At 40.7% G+C, this 23462-nt stretch overlaps 1 protein-coding gene across 1 annotated transcript in view; it reads left to right on the top strand.

Annotated features, from left to right (window-relative positions):
• Positions 1-97: 97 nt before the first annotated feature.
• The window catches only part of rapgef2b (Rap guanine nucleotide exchange factor 2b), a 109517-nt gene continuing 86152 nt past the window's right edge, over positions 98-23462 (top strand). The window contains 1 exon segment of the mRNA XM_080035422.1: positions 98-772. Within this exon segment, the coding sequence (XP_079891548.1) occupies positions 704-772 (69 nt within the window). The 5' untranslated portion in view covers positions 98-703.

Raw genomic sequence — 23462 nt, 5'->3', positions numbered from 1 at the left:
GGGAGGTTTATTTTGAAAACCTTTCAAGGAAGTGTAACTGTTAACATGGCTGACGTTTTACGCTACTGTGTCAGTCACCATGGTGGCATACAACACAGCACAGCGGCGGCGGACCCATCTCCACTTTTCGACCCACTGAAAAATGTTAATAGTAATAGGCCTACAATGAATTTTTCTCAGTGAGCGTACTCGGGCCTAGCTCTCACAATGGACGCCAGGTTATTGTTGACGGGATAACAGTTAGCCGCTTGCTCACTTTATTTGTTTGGTGGCTCCTACATGGAATTTTGTTTCCGTCGCTAGCAGAGAGCCGAAGAGAGACAAGGAATGGCTTTTGACGGAGCTTCAGTAAATGGGCGTTTTTTTCGTTAAGAAAACAACTCCAAGAGACACTTTGAGTCGCGCTTTTATAACAAGTTTTCGCTTGGTGATAACCGGTGGTGGCAGCCGGTCTCGTCTCGGCGGCGGAACGACAGACAGACACCCCGAGGTGACTGCTCGGCTGTCTGGCTCCAGTCGTGGCCTGGCTCCGGGCACTCCCAGCCTATCCGTTAGCGTCAGAGCACAGGCGACAAGAATAAAGCAAGACAGCAGGGGGACTACTTTTTTTTTATATTGAAGCCCTCTGTGGCGCTGGATATTGATACTATTTTTATTAGGATAAGAACTTCAATATCCTCCAGACACGGCGTACTCCAAAACAATGGCGTCTTACGTGGATAACAGCTTTCGGCAGGCTGTGATGATGAATCCGGCTGAGAGGACGCAACAGGTCAGTAGTAATGATTTATAATAGGCCCTACTTATAACTACCAATGGAATTTGTATTCAAAAGTGGTGATTTCCGCTCTGTTTTCAACTCAGTTGCTTACAATAGGCTATAGCATTGCAATATTCCCTACAGTGTAACGTCCTGAAGTGCTACAGAGTAGCAGTGTTTCTGTGTACAACTGTTGCCATTCGGCTTGTCCCAGAACAGTGTTACGTGTGGCTACATCCCGCTAAGCCTCTCTATCAGCAGAGATAATCAAGGCTACTTAACATAACAGGGGCTGCAGCCTTGGTGGGAATCTGACCAACAGATAGCCTCCGTTTCTGCCTTTTGCTTTTCTTCTATTACATTTGATAGGCTACTGGTGCATTTTGCCAACATTGTTTGTTGCTAAGGCGAAACTAGACGTCGAAGAATAGGTTAGAGGTAGAAGGGTTGTTATGAGGCACAGGCTATGGCTAATCCTAACCTAGCCGATAGCCTGTAGGATATAGGCTAATATCCAAAACAGCCCCCCCCCTTTTTTTGGGGTTTTTGGAGATACAATTTAAAGATCATTGCTCCTGAGTTAGGTCTATTGGTGTTATTTTCTTCTTTGCAAATTACCAGTGGCGTAGGCCTTATAATGTTTTGTAATTCATTTATTTGTGCACATTTTTATTAGAGGATTCCTGTGCAAGAAATAAACAGTGCTGCAGTTACATAGAATAAGAAAAATAGATATATATTTTTTTAAATTCGTTTTCTGCTATGTGTAGCCTAATATAACCACTGCATCATAAATAGGCTACCATAGGTTTCTCTTAGAAGTTTGCAGTGCCATGCTATATGTTTTTTTTTCTTCAACATTCAGATCCTGCAGGACGTGGCCACACACACACACACACACACACACACACACACAAATTATAAAAAAATTATAACCACAATGTCGCTAGAGTGGTATCAATGAGAACTTGGCGGAAAGTGGAATTTTTCGTCACAGCAATAAATAATGCTTCCAAGTTAGATGCTAAGGAAGCTGCACACACACACACACACACACACACACACACACACACACACACACACACACACACACACACACACACACACACACACACACACACACACACACACACACACACACACACACACACACACGCACACACAGTGCTTTTAATATCTTCAGACATTACACAGCAGTTATGCTTTACAAATCCAGTTTGGCTGTAAAGATGGTTCTATCATTTCATTTGAGCGCATCCTCTACTGCAAATGGATGCTGCTTCAGCAAAAGGCTTCGCACACAATGGACAATCAATAGGCCACCACTTAAACCAGTGGGCTGCAGTCTGTGGCACAGCCGTCTGCCCGCCTATCTGACATTGAGGAAACAATTATGGTGTCATTGACGGCTTGTTAACTGTATTATAGACCCATGTGGTCTTTGCAGCTTAATGCAGGCTATACTTTGTTGGACAGATGCCATATGGTTATGGAATCAAAGACCATTGCATACATATGTTGGTTGGCATCAGTTGCAGAAATGTTCATCTTAGACAAACTTAGCATTAGTAGTTTTAATTATGCCTAAAAATTATAATACTTTTCTTTATTTACTAATCGGAAAATGTTTTTTTTCTGGATTAACTATTAAATGACTTTATTTTGGCAGTCCATAACACCCATAACCTGCCTCATCCTGCTTATCTGCCTGAAATCATTTACATCAACGTGTCTTTGTCATGATACGTCATCTGAATGCTGTTTCTGATATAGTCTCCGGCCCTGGCAAGGAATATGCGAGGAAAAAATACGCACTTTGGAATTTCTGAGCTGCAAAATAGTCCGATTAAAAGACACACAGACTCGGACAGAATATGTCCATCGAGTATTAAAAATGCCCAGTATGTCTGCTGTGCTGTCCTTCAACACTCAGGAGCCAAATGGTATGAGCCCATGCTGTGTCAGTATGCAAACATTTCATTTGGGAGGCCTTTGAAGTGATGACGAATGAATGGAGAGGGAAACTAGATGGCTATGTTTGAAAACGATTAAATCAGAGGTAAAAGTGTGATTTAGACACTTTTTTTCAACACTTTCTTTTACATGAATAAAACCAGCAAGAAAGTCTGGTTATGTAGAAAAGCAAGATGCATAGTTATACTAATAGCTAAGAATTGGATGGATACAGTGTTTCTGTTGGTCTTCTTTTCAGTACTTTTCCATAGCAGCACCTTTATTTGCGGTGTGCTATTATTCAAGTGTCCGGCGACTGCGGTGGATGACACAGTGTATCCTAATGGGGTTGGCAGGGTCTCTCTGTCTCTGTCAGGATTTTAGCCAACAGTTAGAAGGATCTGTCTCTCTACCGCTAAAGACTGACCAGTGGGGATTTCACCCTCTGCCTTGCTCCATTGTCACATGGCAGGCTAAATAACTGACCACTTGACAGGTGGTGATCACAGTGTGGCTGTGTCAGTTTCCTGTAACTGGAATGTGTTCTTCATTTCGATCCGTGCACACACATTATAATGGAGGCAGGCCCACAGTCAGGAAGGCAGGCATGCAGGAGGAGGGTTTTTGTCAGTTGTGATATGAATTAAGATAACATGACATGGCTATTTGATCTCTAATTTTGTTTTCATGTCGACATTAATAATGTATTGGGAGTACAGTATTCCGTGAAACATGCAATGTCCTTCTGGATAGCAATGTATTGTGTTGTTTGAGTTGAGTTGATTGACATGCAGGGTTTGATTGGGATCCTTTAGTTATCATTAATCAGCATCTAAAATGAGTATAATTTTCTTCCCCTTGGAAGCATCATGTCCAGGCTTTTGTTTAGGTGGTATCAATGGCATACGTGTGTTCGTCGGGTTGTTGTTAAGTTATCTTTAGCTGTCCAAACTGCATTGAACTGAGTGGTCGCTTTTATAATCAAGTACTAGATTGAAATCATACATGTAAGCACATGGACAAGTCACAGTATGTCATATCTTTGCTTTGCTCAGCTCTCCAGTGGTGCTCATAGTTTTGAAGTTGGAATCATGATTGGGGATATGTGTGTTTTTAGATTTAGAAGTGCATGTTCATGTTCAAAATATAAATAATTTTCAAATAAATGTGTTTTGCCTTTTAATAAGAGAACAGAAATGTGAACACACTGTGCTCTCTTGTGGTGTACAAATGAATACATCCATGCTAGCAGATCCATTTGTCTCCAGCAAAGTAGCCGGACAGGATGGACGTCTCACTTGTCCTATAGCCAGGTGGCAAAGCTAAAGGTCACAAACAACAGTCCTCCTCTATTGTGACCCTGCTTCACCGCCTCTACATAGCCACAGGGACAAACTGTCTACTTTACATTATTTCCACATATTCTGGGGGAGCAAAGGAGGTCATTGCAGACTGTACTAGAAGTGACTACGGAGAAAACCAATGCATTCCGGGCATTTAGTTGATATCCTCCTTGACCTCAGTGGCTCGTTATTGCGTGAGCAAAATAAATCCAGATTTTGTGGCTTATTACGCAAACTCTGATACATGGTGAGGAGTTTAATTGCCCAGCTAGAATAACAAACAATCTTTTGTCTGTAGAACAACCATGCCATGATAAAAAAAATGCTAAGTACATAAATAAAAGGGTAAACAATAAATGTTATGGTTAGAACCCTTTTTTTTAAATCATAAAGGGAAAAACAGTATTTTCTTGCGAATGATGCGGAAACTGGACATTACACACTACAGCAGAGAAATCATAGAATATGGCACAGAGCATATGATTCTAAAGATGTGGATGCCCGATTTACACATGAATGAAATGATATGCACATGAGACATGGGATTGTATAATATTAAATAACATAAAAAAATACTAATACAGTAAAATGATGTATGATATGACATGTAATGAATCAGGTCAAGAAAAAATCTGTATACTATTGCAAATACTGTCATTTGCCAAATGTTACCTTAGCCCTAACACATTGAGGAGAACTTGATTATAATGCTGTAGAGGAAGTAGTTGAAAGTGGTTGTAAAATGAGTGATGAGCAGAGAGCGGACCTGTGTCTCTCAGCATCCTGCCCAGTGTGTAAGCAGCAGGAAGAGGAAAAGCGTCAGGATGCTTTTTGAACTCAAACTGGAAGAATGACTCCACACCGAAAACCCCTTGACCCCTCCCTCCCCCCAAGTTGTTTTTATATTAATCAAGCTGGGTGTTGTTCCGAGACTGCCTTCCTATTTTTGTCAGGCTGTCACAACCATGTGAACATATATTTAGAAGGATGTACCACTGTAGGAAGTGTTTCTACTGGACTTGTCATACTGTTATATTTTCCCAAGCAACACAGGGTTTTTTCTAAACCTCCAAAACTCCCATCCATTGGAAGTGAAGTGATGTCACATGTTATTCTTCTGTTAAAAGCGGTGGCTGAGTGTAGGCAGGAGTGGTTACACACACGGCGGCCAGCGCCGGTCATGGTGACGTATTCCCCACAGTTTTTTTAAATGCAGGGGATAATTGCAGGAAGAACAACGCAGCTTCTGATTGGCTTGTTTAAATCATGCTTTTAACTCCACATTAGCGTTTCTTTCATGGTATTGTGATTGCAATAAAGCACACCACTGCCTGCTGGTCAGTGGACCCATACAAGGCATTGATTAATGTATTAAAAGTATTGATTCTTCAATGTTATGAATGTACAGGGACCAGTGAAAAGGTTGAATCATAAATCATACTTATAACCTCTTTTTCGCAGGTATAGCATTTATGGTTCTTTTGGACTTGGTAATTGTAAAATCTCTATCATTACTGACAAGCCAGAAAACACATGCTTTCCAGAAACTGTTCCTTTCTGGAATACACCAGGATGTTTTTGTAGCGTCATGCGCCCATTACCTCCTAAAATCTAATAATCAAGACCAATCCAGTCTAGTTTGTGTTCAAATTCACCACTGATATTGTAGTTAGAAGTTAAATTGTGGCTTTCATCCCATGAAGCATGGTTTAACTCTAGTTGAGCACAAAATCAAGCAAAAGCTCTTCAATGTTGTCCAATGCTTGTCTCTTCCTATGTTTGCACTGATTTTTTTAAATCTGTTTTTATTTACTTTTTACTGATGAACGCTGAGGTAGGTTGTTATATCAATTATATACCTAAAGTATAGATATAGGGTTACACACCTCAGGAACAGTTCATCTGAAACAACTCCAACTCAATGTCTACCAATCAGGATACTATAGTTAGAAGACAATTAACGTGCAGGGCTTAAATAGGCCTATAACACTCGCCAATTTAGTATGTGGTCTATTAGTAAGTTATTGATACCATGCACCCGCCACTTTGTCTGGGGAAAGATTTTGCTCTGCCGCTTTTTCTAGCAAAATAAACTTGTGTACACGGCTCTCTCTACATTAAAAAACACTATCTATAGTTCAGCGCGCAGCGGTTAAGTTACTGTTCAACAAAAGGAGCATTAAGGCTACGACTTCACAGTAAAAGCATTTCACTGGCTAAACATTAACAGCATTTCACCGGACAAACGTGAGTTGACTTTTATTTTGAAGTACGCCTAACAGGAAAAGTAGCCGCTCACAAAGCCCCTTCACTATAAGCATGTCTTCTGTTTTCACGAGTTCAATGCGGTGAAATAAGAGGACAGAAAGCTTGTCATTTACAATACTTGTAACCCCAAGCTTACACCAACCGCTTTATAAACGTTAGTGGCATTCATTTTCGGTTTCAGTAAGGTTTTATGCATCAAATTGTACAGGAAATGCTATTTACTACTACCTTGTACCGGCCAATGCTGGCCTGGCATGCTTACTACATCGATTTCGTCCCGTTTCCTCTGAAAACATGTGCACGGGTGAAGATGTCAGATAAATTGTGTCTGAACCAAAAACGGGAAAACTGTCACGTTTTCACCGTGAGAGTAAATGAATTGTAAGCTTTCCCTTGCCTTTGTCTGCTTTCGATATGATCGCCATTGCACACAAGTGCATAGTTGATTTTCGAGTTGTATCTGTTCTCTTGCAGATTTGGCCTTGTGATCATTGAATGATGCTGGACTATTATAGGGCGGCAAGTCTACAACTAGCAATAATTTATTTTAATTAATTGAAAAAATATAAAATTGAATATAAAAATTACTTTTTGAATCAAGTGGTAGAATTAACTTAGTTATGAGTTATGATATGTGCAATGCTCTAAGAGAAATATAGAATACAATTCCAAATAATAAAAGTGTTTTGACCGTTTTCAAGCTGGATTTCTACTCAGGAGGAGCATGTAAAACGTGTCCATTTTGCCAAGTGTGCAAACCTATAATTCAGCAGAATCATATCAATGTTTATCAAGAGACCCCATGCTGGCTAAACAGTTGCTTATTCTGCATTATTCCCTCTGCTGTTGCGACTATTCTATTCTGATCTTGAATGCTGTAGGCTCACATCACTTTTCCATGTCATGCATACAGTAGTTGCTTTGATCTATTTGGCTGAACTTTCTGTTTTTATAATGTTGGAAAAAAAAACACACCTTTTGTATTTTGACAGAGTGCATGTAATAAACTGCAGATGTAGTGCACACAGTAACACTTCACCTACCGATTTCAAGATTTGTCTGCAATCTTGCGGTTGCACTGACCCAGCATTTCATCTTATCAGATGGTCTGGGATCCTGCACTCATGGTCACACACTGTACATTTGTTGCAACTGAATCTCACACACTTACATTATAACGTCAAAGGCCATGTTTCAGTTCAGCTCCTTATGTTTGCATTCCTTGAGATATTTTTAAAGAAAAGAAAAACAGCAATGGAGTCGAGGCTCCATAAATTCCATTGGCCTTCACACAGCAGAAGGCAATGGACCTCATGCCACTCAGCGACCACAATCTTTACATAACTTAGCCCGAGACCCACTTGGCTGCTTGCAGAGCATAGAGAATAAACCATTCCTGACGTGCAATATGTACATGACTGCTATTGAGTTACGTGTCTTGCTGTGGCTGTCATTAATAGAGACCCATTCTTAAATGGGGATTTTGTAAATTCCAGCATTTGGAAAAAGTGACTCCGACATTACAGAAAATATATATTGCCATGGAAACAAGTTTTGATACTGGAAGTTCAGTAGGCAATCTCTAAATGTGCCTACTGGCTGACACAAAATGTCATTATAGACCACATCACTGACTGTAGTGAATGCGTATGACAACTCAAATGAAGCCAATGATGTATGTTTCACAAAAATCATTTGTGAATCTGTAATGGTTGTCCTCTCGGTGTGAATTTGCTCGTTAGGTGGTTTCCCCCTCAGCACAGTGCTCACTCTGGTGTATTTAATCTGCTGTATAATCCCGCTCTTGTGGAACTGCTCAGACATGAAGTAGATCAGATGGAGAGCTGATTAATTTGTGTGATTAGAGCTCTACAAATCCCCGAATATGGGTTTGGCATGCAGCTAATACTTGTTTACAGTGTTTGTAACAATGGCATTTAAAGATAGTGGCTGCTGCAGGAACAGGTTCAAGATCAGGGAAATGTTTTTTTTTTGTTTTGTTTTTTTGTCGGGGCTGTGATATATAAATCATGTAGTTTTATTTAGGAGATTTAGGGATGAATTGGTCTACACATGCTTGCAGAAATCATGATCGGAGCTCCCTTTGAATGAAGCCTTTAATGTTTGTTTTCCACATATTGAAATAATTATTTTTTCTTTGTCATACTCTTCGTTTGGTGGAACACAAGACTGATCAGTGCTGTCGGTAAACACCTTTTGTTAATTCAATTTAAAGTCAGACCTGCACACTATAATACGTGTCTCCCTCCTGCTTCTATACTGTTGAAACACCAGGTGCAGTAGCATTATGACTCCACTTGCAGCATTTACAACCAGTTGCATTAAACACATGCCTCTAGTGGAATGCTCACCTACTTAAGTTAAAGCTTTCAAATATTCATCAGGGAGGCACTGGTAGCCTTCCTCACTATACGGAGGCTACTCTGCTGCACATGTATCAATCCATACTATTCTACCAATTCCTCACTCTCAACATATTAATATACTTGCAAATATTCTCAAGTTTTCCATCTCCCCTCTGACCTGGATACAATTGCCTTTTCTTGATGGAAAAAATACAATAATTCAATAATAACCTATTCATGATTTTGGTAAATCCCAGCAGCCGTTAAGCCAATCAGATTGAAGCATTGGAATAGTCTCCTTTCTGCATCCTTTCTGTAAATTGTTTGGCTCTATGCAAAGAAATCCACCTCCTTTCAGTGTTTAAGGGGCACTTTACACGTGACAGTTTTCCCGTTTTTAGTTTAAAAAAAAACCCCGTTCAGACGCAATTTATCTGACATCTTCACTCGTACACGTTTTCAGAGGAAACGGGACGAAATCGCTGTTGTAAGCATGCAAGCCAATAGTCAGCGGTGACACTTAGCTTAGTAGATAGCTCTTCCGGTACAATTTGATGCATAACACCTTACTGTAACCGAAAATGAATGCCACTAACGTTCATAAAGCGGTTGGTGTAAGCTTGGGGTTACAAGTATTGTAAATGACAAGCTTTCTGTCCTCTTGTTTCACCGCATTGCACTCGTGAAAACAGAAGACATAGTGAAGAGGCTTCGTGAGTGGCTACCTTCCTGTTAGGCGTACTTCAGAATAAAAGTCAACTCACGTGTGTCCAGTGAAATGCTATTAATGTTTAGCCAGTGAAATGCTTTTACTGTGAAGCCGTAGCCTTACGGGACTACAGATGCAAATTAGCTTAAAGCTATAATCTGGTATAGTGCATCAAATGGCAACATTTATGTTCTAACTGTACATTGTCCCTTTTAAATAAAGATTTTAAATTAATGCTCCTTTTGTTGAACAGTAGCCTAACTTAACCGCTGCGCGCTGATAGTGTTTTTTAATGTAGAGAGAGCCGTGTACCTGGCATATAGAAGTGACACACGTTTATTTTGCTAGAAAAACAGGCAGAGCACACATCTTTCCCCAGCCAAAGTGGCGGGCGGGTGGTCTCAATAACTTACTGCGGTAATCGCTTGGACTAAATTGGCGAGTGTTAGCCTATATTTTAGCCCTGCACGACACTCTCCGCTGATCACAGTGATGGTGCCGTGGAGACACCGTTCATGTTGTCTTCTAACTTTATAACTCGCTTGTGGGTATTTTGGCAGCAAATGTTATAGACTACGCATGTGTGAGGTTGGAGCCGTGACGTCAGCGTTACCAGGGAAAATGGTTTCGGTGTTTACAAGAAACCAAAACCTTTGTGTTTTCCAAAAAAATCCTCCCTGGGAGGTGATCTCAAAAACTTGCGGTTTCATGCGTGCGTTTGCTGTTTTCATGTAAATGATATAGTGCATCCGCGGGAATTTTTCCGTGTTTGCACCGTTTCGTGTTGTCGTGTAAAGTGCCCCTAATACACACCACAGGGAAGAGGAGGGCTGGTGATGTGAGTGCCAAAACATCTTTGACCTGATGGCTCATTTCACATTATTTTGTAAAGACCTCCTAGTCTGTGTCGAGCTGTTGAGGCTTAACACTGCGCTGGATGTGCCTGTGATCCTAATGTGGCTTCATGCAAACTGTGGTTCGTCAACAGATGTGCTGGTGGTAGGCAGGTAATTACTTGCCATGTGAGCTAAAAGAAGTGATTCATTACGACGCCGCCATGAGCAAAAACAGCTGTCTATGCTAATGGGTGCTGTTGTCAAAAGTGAAAACTGCTGCTGCAGCAGTCCTTGAGTTCTGCCAGTGTGAACGTAATAGGCACAGTGGACACAGCCTATAGAAGAAGCTAAAAGAGGGAAAATAACCCCGCACCGCCTTAAAGGAAAGCAATGACAAAGAAAGGGATAAAACCTCCACTCAACAATGTTTTCCTCATTTATAAATCAGTGATTAGGAATACTGTTGTTCCACTTCCTGTGTAGTGGAGCAGATTGGTGTACAATATATGTCTTGTTGAAACCTTATCTTTGTAATTGGTCCCCGCGGGGTTTGTCTAACCTGTGGCCGGTCACGTTTCCAACTGCCCTCGTTGCCCATCAGGGGAAAATGTCCGTTCATTACCCAAGGCCTTCAAAAGTAATCTGATTCTTACTGGAATGTTTGACAGTTTCTCCCCGCTTCCTGCTTTTGGGAAGAAGCGGATAATTATCTTAGCTCGCCAGAACTGAACCACCGGCTAAGTTCTCTTTCTAGTGGGCTTGATCACTTTGGTGCCAGTCTGAGATTATCAGGATGCTTTCTCCTAAACCAGAGACTGTGTGTGTGTGTGTGTGTGTGTGTGTGTGTGTGTGTGTGTGTGTGTGTGTGTGTGTGTGTGTGTGTGTGTGTGTGTGTGTGTGTGTGTGTGTGTGTGTGTGTGTGTGTGTGTGTGTGTGTGTGTGTGTGTGTGTGTGTGTGTGTGTGTGTGTGTGTGTGTGTGTGTGTGTGTGCGTGCAGCTTCCTTAGCATCTAACTTGGAAGCATTATTTATTGCTGTGACGAAAAATTCCACTTTCCGCCAAGTTCTCATTGATACCACTCTAGCGACATTGTGGTAATAATTTTCTCGCACCGTTCAAGCATTAACTTTTCCCTAGATGCCGTGATGTAATTTCCAGCTGGACATTATTTATTAAATGGCATCAGTGTATGTGCCCCTCAGACCTTGGCCGGGCTAATTGACACTTGCCTTGGTTGACCTCAAACAGCCATCCGCTGGCAGACGGAGTTTCCCATATGGCCCTTACATCTCCTTCTCACTTAAACCATTCCTGCTGAGAGCAAACCCTTTTCATTAATCATTCCTGCCATGATTAGAATGCAGATCCCCTTATGTGTTATGTAGCTTTGGTGGAGAAAAGGCCAAGTATCAAAAATAGGCTTACATAATGCTACATTAGCAGTTCCCCTGAGAGGCTAATGCGTCTGCAATCTTCTTATAGCTGTATTAAGTAATGTGGTTGGCTCCTCTGTTTCGTTAATTAGCAAATATTCACAGGAAAGGGTTGTACATTAGACTTCATATTCAAACAAGACCTGTCTGAACTGGTCTAAGCCCCACAATGGGCATGAATCAATCACAGTAACAAATGAGCTTTGCAATATCAGTCGAAATGAAAGAGTCCTTGAGTGCCTTTTTGCAATTGCGTCATACATTGTTAATGGGATTCTGTGTCAGCAGTTGTACAATTGTTGCTGGTCCCTGCTGATTATGTGTGAAGTGAAAATTCAAGCTGATGAATGACGATTCATCCCAAGGACAGACAGTAATTGCTGATGCTAAATAAAATACATTTTCTAAAGTACTAATTTTGTGGCTTGGTGTCAATGGAAATGAGTCCATTGTAACTGACAAGTTCATAAATTGACATTCCTCACATTATTTACATGAATTTAACAGTGGCATGTATTGTGATTTAATCAAAATGCTTGAACATATTGTAATTGTAATTGGAAATGATGCTTTGTTGCTTTGCTGGTTTGTCTTAACCTTTCTGGTGAATTGGCATTCTAAGATATGAAGTGTAGTATAGCCTATTTATTTATTGCTTAGATAACTACCCATTTGATTATGAATTCTCCCTATCTAAGGTAGAAATGCAGGTTGCCATCATGAGTAAAAAGAAAATAAATTCCACTTCAAATGTGATAAAAGTGTTAAATGGGTTAGTTTTTCATGTATTTGTTTTTGAAAGACTATGGTCTTGTCATTTGAAAAATAATTACTTCGATTATTACCATATTATATTATTATGCCAGTTGTGCTATGTTCTGGGGTTTATCTAAATATTCACAATAAGAACTTACTGGCTAAAGAAAAGCTGGTTTTGTGAGTGTTAATTAAATGCAAGACTCGCACAGCATCCTGGATTTGTTGTACTGCCCACAACTTTAGGTACGACTGCCTGCAGCGGTGTTTTTATTGGGCTAAATGAAGACTGTGTATGATTTATAATTGGGGGGAAATATGCAGGCCATTCATGCATGCTTCCCTATAGGCTCTGGTGCTTTGAATCCAGCAGCAAGTGTGTTATGGACCCAGCACAATGACTCCCTGTTGCAAATAGCTTCTACTTGTCAGGAACCATTAAAGTCACACCAATTATTATGCTGTTACACTGGGAATAGCCCTTTTAGCTAAATTCATGTTTCAAATGCAGTTGTTCACATGTGAAGTAGACCTAAACAAAGACTTGTATTATAGCCCAATACCACATGAGTAACAAAATCAGTATGTGAAGTTTAATTTTATAAAATTTTATGAGCATAGAAAGATTTATTACAAACATTAGATAGAAAAAAGAATAGAAAGGACCTAACACTCAACTCCTGTTAGATTGGAGTTTACTGATAAAAAGTATATTGTCACATACCTGTGAAAACCATATGTTACAAAACACCAACATTTTATTGGCTTGGCAAACAATCATGTTTCCAGCTTTGTGACAATATATTTATTAGGAAAATAATATGGGTTTATATGTTTTATTTAGCTGAACAATTCAAAGCCATTGTATGAATAAATAGTAAGCGCAAATTGCAATACATCTACCAAAAAAACTACATTGAATTAAACCAGATCCTAAGGTAAGATCTTAAAGGGATAGTTTGGAATTTAGCCTCAGTGTTCTTTATCATTGGAGACAGTTTTCAACACATTTCATTCAGTCCTTCTAGTTGCAGAGTTTGCTCGTGCTAGGCTAGCGCACATGATTGGGGTCTAATTAGCCTGGTACTAAAACAGTCTTACCCACTCCACAGTACCAGGGTTCGACATAACGTATAGCCCGATGGCCAGGGGCCAGTAAAATCATATGCAGGGCAAGTTGATTGGCCAGTCACTGTCCCGCCCGGGCCAGTGACTGGCCAATCACAGTTCAGTATCTTTTTGTAGACTATATCATGGTTCCTTGAAATGCGCGTTCAGAGTCGTAATGAAAGCAGTGTTTATTTAAGACTCAATATAATAAACCTAATAAAAAATATATTTTTTAATGAAAGGCCAGTGGACAACCGATGCGTGGGCGTTTTGACAGGCGGAGCAACAAGCGGTTGCACTCTCGCTCCGTTGGCAGAGCTGCCTACCGTCCGCCTGCGAGTCGACAAATCAATCGACTTACTCTGCCCCCTTTCTTTCTTCCAACAGCAGAGGTTGAGGTGCAGAAAATGATAACTGCGCTTTTCCTTTATCTGCCGCCGTAATGTTACAGTATTTGCATCCAAGCCCCAATGGTAATACAAATGAGAGGCATTATTTAAACGCTGTGAATGCGTCTGCGGTGATTGTGTCGGTTGTAGACAGAAACGAACGGAGGGACTCCGCTCACTGTACAGTTCCTATAGTCGCGCAGTTTGGCACTGTGTTTTCAGGCTCGAGACATTCAATCAGATCGCGGAAGTCTTTCCCATCGAAATCGCTAACGGGGAGAATATCCCCGGTTATTATTTTAGCCACAAACCACAGTTCATCTGCGCGGCGGCTCACTCGCTGGCGAGATCACACGGTGAAACGCTGCTGTGATCGGACGAAGGCATTGTGTGTTTCTAAGGTGATTTAACGTCATAGTCTTAGACGAGCGTTTAACTTATGCTGCATATTTTGCACTGCATTGTTTTTTTATCAATAGTTTGAAAAAATGGTCCCACACCGGACTCTTATATGTGAAGCTGACACTTCATGGAGAAGTGACACTGCTGCAGCGCGCTCACGACCAGACGCGAACTCACATACACGGTGAAATCTCCCATTAAAAAAACGGCATAACCCACTGATTTTCGGATTTCTATTCTATCTTTAAAGTCAACTTGAGCGCAAGTGGAAAACCGGTCATTCGATCGACACATTCACATCCCTAATGCATATAGAGAAAGTAATAAAAACAGCCTACCACACCACAAAGAATGATCAGACCTTCATCTCTTATTTTTTTTTATGTTTGAACATGACTTCTGCAGGTGAACTATTCATTAAACTGCCCAAATTCAAGAATAAAAACAACCTTCAAACTACTGGACATTAAAATACTGGCCGACTCTTTCAACATACTTTCAGTTGTAGGCTTCTAATTCAATATGTTTGCCTGGTTTTATATTATGTGTATGAGCAATATCAACATTTCATATAATTAACTAAAAGAAAAATAACCAAATCTAAAGGGAATATCTATACTGTTACAGTATAGATATTCCCTTTAGATCTGGTTATCTTTCTTTATTTTTCTAATACAGGTATTATAATTATTGACACTAAATTATGAAGAAAAAAAAGTGTGTGCAGGGCCAGTGAAAATATACAAGGGGCCAGTAAAACTCGGATCCACTGGCCCGGCGGGCCAGTAGGAAAAAAAAGTTATGTTGAACCCTGAGTACACCCGAGGCTTATCAATTATAACGCTAGACTATCGATGTAAATGTCTGTGTTGATAGAATAATGTTAGAAATAAAACCAACCTCGCATTGCATGAATCATCGCATTTTGAGGGACTACTTTCTCAGCAGCAGCGGAATTTTACTTTGCTCCGGCTAGTTGTGTAACCGAATCACTACAACAGAAAGTAAACAGAGCAGCGTGGGACAGAAGTGGAAACGAAGGACTAGGCAACACGGTGGTTCAGTGTGCATTTAGGAATTGTAAAAATAAACCCTATTTCCACCAATTTCCAGTGGCTTGTTGCTGCTGGTTTGGACATAAAAACACCGGTGGAAACTGTTCGCAAACGGAGTATTTGTAACGATAATGTCAGACCGGATGACTTCGAGAAACCCCCGCAATCTAAAGAGCAATAAATCACTGAAAACGAAAGCGGTGCCATCCGTCTTTTCAGATGCACCAACAGCCACTGATGAACAGGTAATAACTTTTGGTAGGCTACACTAGCTAATAAAGCTGGCCCCTTTCATAATGTTAGCCTACTGACAGATTGATGACAACGTTAGTGGAGATTAGTGTTGGATACAACAAATTCCTCATAATCGTCTTCAAAAGCAGACGCATCGCTAAGTCCTCCAAACGTGGCCATATCTTGTTAATTGAATAGGCTAATACAATTCCTTCGTGCACTGTACTCTGTGTCTGTAGCAATGATAGCGGCAGATAAACAAACTATTATAGAGCCTGTAACCTAGGTAATATCAGTCCACCGCTACCGGAGCCTACTACCAGGAATATAACGCTGCTGCTCAGACACAGCAAGCCCCTCAAAAAGGTTGGTTTTATTTCTAACATTATTCTATCAACACAGACATTTACATCTATAGTCTGGCGTTATAATTGATTGGCCTCGGGTGTACTGTGGAGTTGGTAAGACTGTTTTAGTAGCAGGCTAATTAGACCCCAATCCTGTGCGCTAGCCTAGCACGAGCAAACTCTGCAACTAGAAGGACTGAATGAAATGTGTTGAAAACTGTCTCCAATGATAAAGAACACTTAGGCTAACTTGGGAATCAGGTCCTATGTCCAAAATTCCAAACTATCCCTTTAAGAAAATTAAATTAAATAGCGTCAACAATCTAATTTGATTTAACTTTTTTTAAAAGGACTGCAGTATAGACTTGTAGTGCCTTTGGGTGACTTAAGTGATGCCAAGGAAAGGGAAAACGTTAATTTGTGACTGAAGTCCTAAAAGATCACAATGGTCCGCCATGTTTCTTTTGTAAAACATCCTCAGGATATAGCCTGAAATCCCGGTCTGTCTGGAGCTTTGGCCTATTTTAGTCTGAGTGGAGTGAAAGGCCTTGGGTGGGATCATAAGACAACTCTGTAAACAGGAAACTTCCATTCACGACGAGGCTAGCTGGCCACACCAATGTGGTGCATATGCTAAACATGAGAACATTAGGATCAGTTAGAAGCAATGCATCTTTCAAATCATGAGCAGCAGACCTTCTAATGTATCACTACCAATGTCACAGCAGACTTAAATGAACGGTTGCAAATTATTCCAAAGTGGCTCTCACAGCACCTCTATCTCTTCGTAGCTATTGTGACTTTAAATGACTTACAAAGGCAATGCTGCTGGCTCACTCATAGGGAACATGCTGTCCATGGACTAATAGAAGCTCTCTGGAAACACTCCAAACATGAGACCCCCTGGCACTGCCAAGGTTACATTTAAAATGCATTTAGGAATTTAGTGTGGCAGATTGCCAAAGAGAAAACAGTGGGTCAAATTAGTTTAAGTAATATATTTAGTATCAGGCACGTCTCTAATAGATTTAGGTTGATTGTTTTAAGCCGCAGTCTTCTTTCTTATCTTTTAAATCTAGCAGTATTTATTTTTTGTACCATTTGAAATTTGACTTATTGCAGGTACTTATTTTATGCTAATTCAGTATTGCTGTATTTTATAAAGAGCGTTTGATGACATATTGGCATTGTTGGGTAAAATAACTTGTTCTTTGTGTCCCAAGAAATGGAGGGTGAGGTGTTCTGTTACAAAAAAATACAACAATCCCAGAGTGACCCATGCTATCGGGGAACAAATCACGGTGAAACACGCCAACATTACCAAGACATGGTCTTAAACAACAGCACTTATGTTTTTACATGATATTTCTTATTACCAGACACAACTTCAATGTCCCTCTGCCGACCAGGATTGTGTGTGGCGCTGGGGCCCAAAAAAAAACCTAGCTTGTGTGAAAGCAGTTCTTTTAGTGAAAGCGTTTCTTGGATTGTTCCCTAGCAACCAGTGGCCAGAGTCGCGCTGGGATTACTTTATATAGAAGACCATCGGGGAAAGCAGCAGAGATTTAAAAGATTTATTATTGAATTTTATAAATATTTCAGTGGGATTAACAGCTCCACACCGTCTATTGAAACAGACCAAATTGATGCAGTCGGAGAAAAGTATGGCATCCAGGCAGAGTTGGGAACCAGTGTTATTTTTCTTCTGTTGTGGAACTCTGGGGTTTTTTTTTTTTTTGGGGGGGGGGGGGGTTGGGTTTCATTAGTAGCTCTCCTCCTGCCTTTGGCTTTCTATTTGAGTCACGTTAATTGGACAGAAGAAAAGGGGGGAGAAGGCTGGGACCACGCATTAAGGCCACCAAGAATCCATTTGCTCCAGCAAGATTAAAGCACATCCCCTTCCCATTTTATCCACCCTAGCCATTTCTTCTTTATATAATGTTGCGTAACTTTGTGATGATTGCGCTGCACCTCTTTGAGGCCTTTGTTTGAGCGAGATGGAGCGGCTTTCATTTGGCCGGACAGTTGGCTTTGTTCCCGGGTACAGACCTGCTTCGATGAGGTTCAATGACAGAGCTGAGAGATCTCTTTGTTGTCCAGTATCGGTCAGAGTCCACCGTTGAATGCACATTGAGCCTTTGTTGTTGTGGTTAAGGCTGCATTGTTTATGGCAAAACAGGTGAGGGGTTTTTTACCCAGCATATCATAACTATTGATAGAATCTTATGATATTATTTATTAGTTATTCAAATAACTTCAGTGAGTATTGCTGAGTGTAGTGTTTTAGCCAATTTTAAAACTTGTTGAGCTGTCCAGGCCGCGCCTTTTTATTGTTTTGGTTCAAGCCACACATTTCCTTCTTAGGAGTTGGTGGAGACCAAAAGCAGAGCTAAAAGAGAGTGAAAATTTGACACACATTCATCCAGTGCACACAAACTCAATTACTTGTTTCTGCTGCACATGGTGGCCAAAATGATTTATTCCGGGATTCAAGAGTGTCACGAACTTGCTTCGCTTGATAAAGTGAGAGTGGCAGTTGTATCAAAATTTAGCAGACGAACACCAAACAATGACATGTTGGAAACCAGCTGTATGTGAGCCGATGGTAAACTTTATTTTACTCTTCATATGCTTTAAAGACTTTTTATCTAATGAGTTATTGTCCTTTATGACATGTACTCTGGTATTATGTGGTGTGAGTCAGCAAGCATTTTAGTGCTATGTAGTTCACTGCAAGACCTGTAACGGTGTGACTTGACTAATGCTATGACTACATTACAATGACATTGCAAAATGGACTTTCAATTACTGGACAAACTGGCTTGTTTATTTACCCACAAGGACAGCAATGTTCCAAAATTAAGAATCTGTACATTGTGTTGAAAGCAAGAAATAACCCTTTGTTACTTCATGCAGGCATTTGTCATGGTCATACATTTTAGGTGAATCTTTAATATGTTATGTGTTGTACTCTGCAAAATGTAGCTCTTCCTTACTGCCGAGAACAAGCTCTTTCCTGCTTTTCCTCATAAATTATTTCCTCTCTTACCGAGTCACTTGAAGCAACTCTCTTTCCCTAGGTACAGGTAAAATATTTTGTTATGCTGTGGAAATGGTGCTTCTCCATCTTTCTTTAAGGCAGTAGTGTCCCAATATTTACATTATTTGAAATAATTGATATTTGCAACAGTTTGGATGGGTCTGGTTTGTTTAGCATGCAGCCATCCTGAGCTGCAGCAATAAGCTATTCCAGGCGCATTTTTCTAAGGATATGTTTTGAGCATTGTTGCCCTTTTAATGAACATTGGAAATACTAGCTGGAATCGAACTGATGAAGTTGCGATCAGGTGGCATGCGCTGTACCCTATCAGCTACCAAGGCGCTCCTCCTTAACGCATTCTTAACACTGTAAGGTATGTTTTGACATGCCACAATGATATTCTATAGCTGACTCTTTATTTCACACAATCTTTATATTTCTTTTCGAAGAGGTTGCTAGAGTTCTTACTGCACAGTTAAATTTGTGTTGCTGGTCTTATACACAAATACTTCCGATGGAACATCTGTGTAAGTTGGCTGCAACACTGACAACAGTCTATGGGTCTGAAAGGTTACTTAACCCTTGGCATCCCTTTACTGCTAAGCACAATTGGTTGGCTTTCTATGAAACAAGCCCACTGTCTTTTTAGTTTTTAAAGAACATCTTCTTGCACAGCTGACAAATAAAACTCACTATATCTGCTGCTACTTGTGCAGTCTGGCAGGCACCTAATTTGCATGGCTGAAGAGGCATTTTAGTTCCTGCAGGGTTTTAACTGGCTGGCAGCTCAAGTAGGTGCTGTTAAGCTCATTCACATGCCTCCTTCTTGATTCCCTATTCCAGCCAGTCACCGTGTCCACCAGCTGCCTGACCATGGTGGGAATTAAACAGCAGCTCCAAAGTGCTTTTAAATTTTCCCTGTGACAGAGTTGTTCTGCTCCACCGGCCACTTCAGACACCAACCATCATTCAGATGTGTAATTCAACTCTGTCGATTCAATCGAGCTGGTGTGAACGTGGAGGATGGTTGGACATATTAACTGTCTCCCTGTAGACAAAAGAGGAGTCCTATGTTCTGCTTAAACCACATCCAAACAGGTGGCAGTGGAAGTGTCATTGTTTTGTCCAGCACTTGATGCAGCATCCAAGGCAGAGAGGAAGAACGAGATGGGCCATGTGCTCTGCTAGCTTAACCCGTTGAGTTAACACCAAGTGCTTATTGTGAATAAGACCGCTAATTAACTTTGCATATAATGTGCCAACTACATCCACGTGCATCCTTTAAATGTAGTCCTAGTAAAAGCAAAACATAAGGGATTTTTTAACAATTGTTTAAAGATTTTGTCAATGCTCTCATTCTTCATAGGTTAAAAATATTAATAAATATTTTTTTAAATAGCAGGGATCAGCATGGTTCCAGGTTTGATCACTATGGATCCTTTTATTATTTAGGTCTTAAGGAAGAATTTCCCTCCATGTTTTGGTCTCAAGGGAACGAATGTAGTGTTTCAGACGTTATCTCTTGAATTCTGCCAGTGAAGCTATTGTCACATGCTGTGTCTTTGCAAAACGGGCACTCCGACCCCGACGTTTAGTCAGAACACAGCCACAGATAGCGGCGTAGGGACTCTTGTCACCGTGTGACCTTGTTGTAGCTCACAAAGCCTCCACCTGCTTTCTCACACAGGCTAATGGATAAAAATACCGAGCAGATCCCACACTCTCTGTCAATAGAGATTCAAGGACAGCTGCTGGTCACCCTGTTAACACGGGGAATGTACAAACAAAGGCAGGGGGAGTACACACACATGCACACACACACATATGAACACAAACAGAGACGGACATCACACACAGTGGCACCCAGTGGAATGCCATGCATGACCCCGGAGGTGCATGATGGACTCTGTGCACATTTTGGACTAAACTGCCATCGCTGCTGTTTTGAATGCTTCAGGGGGGCTGTCTTTCTCAGTCCCACTTGGCACACTGACACAGACACACTGCGGTGGTTATGCTGAGAAGACAGTATAATGCAATATATTGCCATTAGCAGATACTGCACCGTAGGCAACATGACCCTTCAACCTTCAACAGTGGCCGTCTGACTACCAGTGGTCTGCTTACCTCGTTACAAGGCTACAAGCCGTTTACCTCCTCATACAGCAGCTCTGTCCAATTCATTATGACCCAACACTTATTTTGCAGTCTCCGATGCAACCACATATGCTCTTTAGTAGACAGCCAGACATCCATGAGACTTTTGCTTTTTATCCAAGGCCACATTAAAGTCCAGAACATTGAATCTTTCAAATGCCCCGAAAGCATTGGCAGCCTTTGTGGCCGTTTTTAATGGAATTGACATTTAGCGGTCTTTACTAATGAACTCCTGTTTAGACATGAGGGACAGTTTCCTTTGATGTGCTGTCAGATATAATATGGTTGCTCCTAACAATTACAGTAGGTTGCTTATGGTTAAATATTTTGATTAAACATTTGACCTATGCAAGTCTATTTTATTTATATAGCTCTGAATCACAAATATCAGTTTGCTTCAGGGGACTGCATGTACAGCGCAGGACACCCACTCTCTGTAGACCCTGGATTTTGATAAGAAAGAACTCCCCAGAAACCCCTGTTTAATGGGGAGAAGTGCAATAAAACCTCAGCGGAGGAATCCTCTGAGGTTGTTAATGTAATTGGGAGTGATATTCAATTAATGAAACACCAGCCTAGCCGTTCATCAATTATCCAGAGAGTTTAATGCAATTTTTCTGTCAATCAAGGAATCCAACAATTGGGAGAAAAAAAATTCAGCCCACGTGTGAATAACCAGTCAAAACTATAATAGAAATTGCATCAGTTGTTTATAAAATGTCCAAGGGAGGATTTTTATCGACATATCTCAAATAAAATAAACTTTTAGGCAGTGTATTCACTTTGGACATTCTATAGACCAAACAAATCATTGATTGATGAAGAAAAACAGTGATGATGAAACTAGTCGTTAGTTTGAGCCCAAGTATCTTTTAAGACGGGTTGAGTCCTCCCAGCAGGTATCAGGATTCATGGTCCTCATTGTTGACCCAGATGTCTACTCAACTTGTTATGCTATGTAGTATGTTGTACCTTCCATAGCTTAGCGCATAGCAGTAGGGAGCTGGAGGCACGGCGGAGATGACCTCTTAAGGCCTCGCACGCGTTTGTGTGTGTCTGTTGGTGTGGACACTGAGACATTATCTAGCCGGTGTCATCTGAGGAATGCAAGCCAAGCCTCACCCAGGCCTGACACACAAGACGGCCCTCTCTGCCGTCTCCCGGTAACAAGAGATAGGAATACCGATGCGTCACTGAGCGAGGGGGTCACTAGGCGAAGAAAGGCAGACCTGGCATAGGGCAACACTTCAAGAGGGAATGTTCTGGTTCATGACATGCATAAAAAAAATTAATGGATGCCTGAAATAATATAAATAAATGCATTTACTAATTACAGTTGTAGTTTGCTATAACATGAATAACTCTCTGGTATTAGTTTATTCGGTCACACTTTACAATAAGGGTACAGGGTTCAACATAACTTTTTTTTCCTACTGGCCCGCCGGGCCAGTGGATCCGAGTTTTACTGGCCCCTTGTATATTTTCACTGGCCCTGCACACACTTTTTTTTCTTCATAATTTAGTGTCAATAATTATAATACCTGTAGGCCTATTAGAAAAATAACCAGATCTAAAGGGAATATATATACTGTAACAGTATAGATATTCCCTTTAGATTTGGTTATTTTTCTTTTAGTTAATTATATGAAATGTTGATATTGCTCATACATAATATAAAACCAGGCAAACATATTGAATTAGAAGCCTACAACTGAAAGTATGTTGAAAGAGTGGGCCAGTATTTTAAAGTCCAGTAGTTTGATGGTTGTTTTTATTCTTGAATTTGGGCAGTTTAATGAATAGTTCACCTGCAGAAGTCATGTTCAAACATAAAAAAAAAAATAAGAGATGAAGGTCTGATCATTCTTTGTGGTGTGGTAGGCTGTTTTTATTACTTTCTCATTTCGCATTAGGGATGTGAATGTGTCGACCGAATGACCGGTTTTCCACTTGCGCTCAAGTTGACTTTAAAAATAGAATAGAAAATCAGTGGGTTATGCCGTTTTTTTAATGGGAGATTTCACCGTATATGCGAGTTCACGTCTGGTCGTGAGCGCGCTGCAGGAGTGTCACTTCTCCATGAAGTGTCAGCTTCACATTAGAGTCCGGTGTGGGACCATTTTTTCAAACTATTGATAAAAAACAATGCAGTGCAAAATATGCAGCATACGTTAAACGCTCGTCTAAGACTATGACGTTAAATCACCTTAGAAACACACAATGCCTTCGTCCGATCACAGCAGCGTTTCACCGTGTGATCTCGCCAGCGAGTGAGCCACCGCGCAGATGAATTGTGGTTTGTGG

Source organism: Ammodytes marinus, assembly GCF_949987685.1.
Source record: "Ammodytes marinus genome assembly, chromosome: 10".
Classification (NCBI taxonomy): domain Eukaryota; kingdom Metazoa; phylum Chordata; class Actinopteri; order Uranoscopiformes; family Ammodytidae; genus Ammodytes; species Ammodytes marinus.
This window is presented reverse-complemented; position numbering and strand designations above follow the sequence as displayed.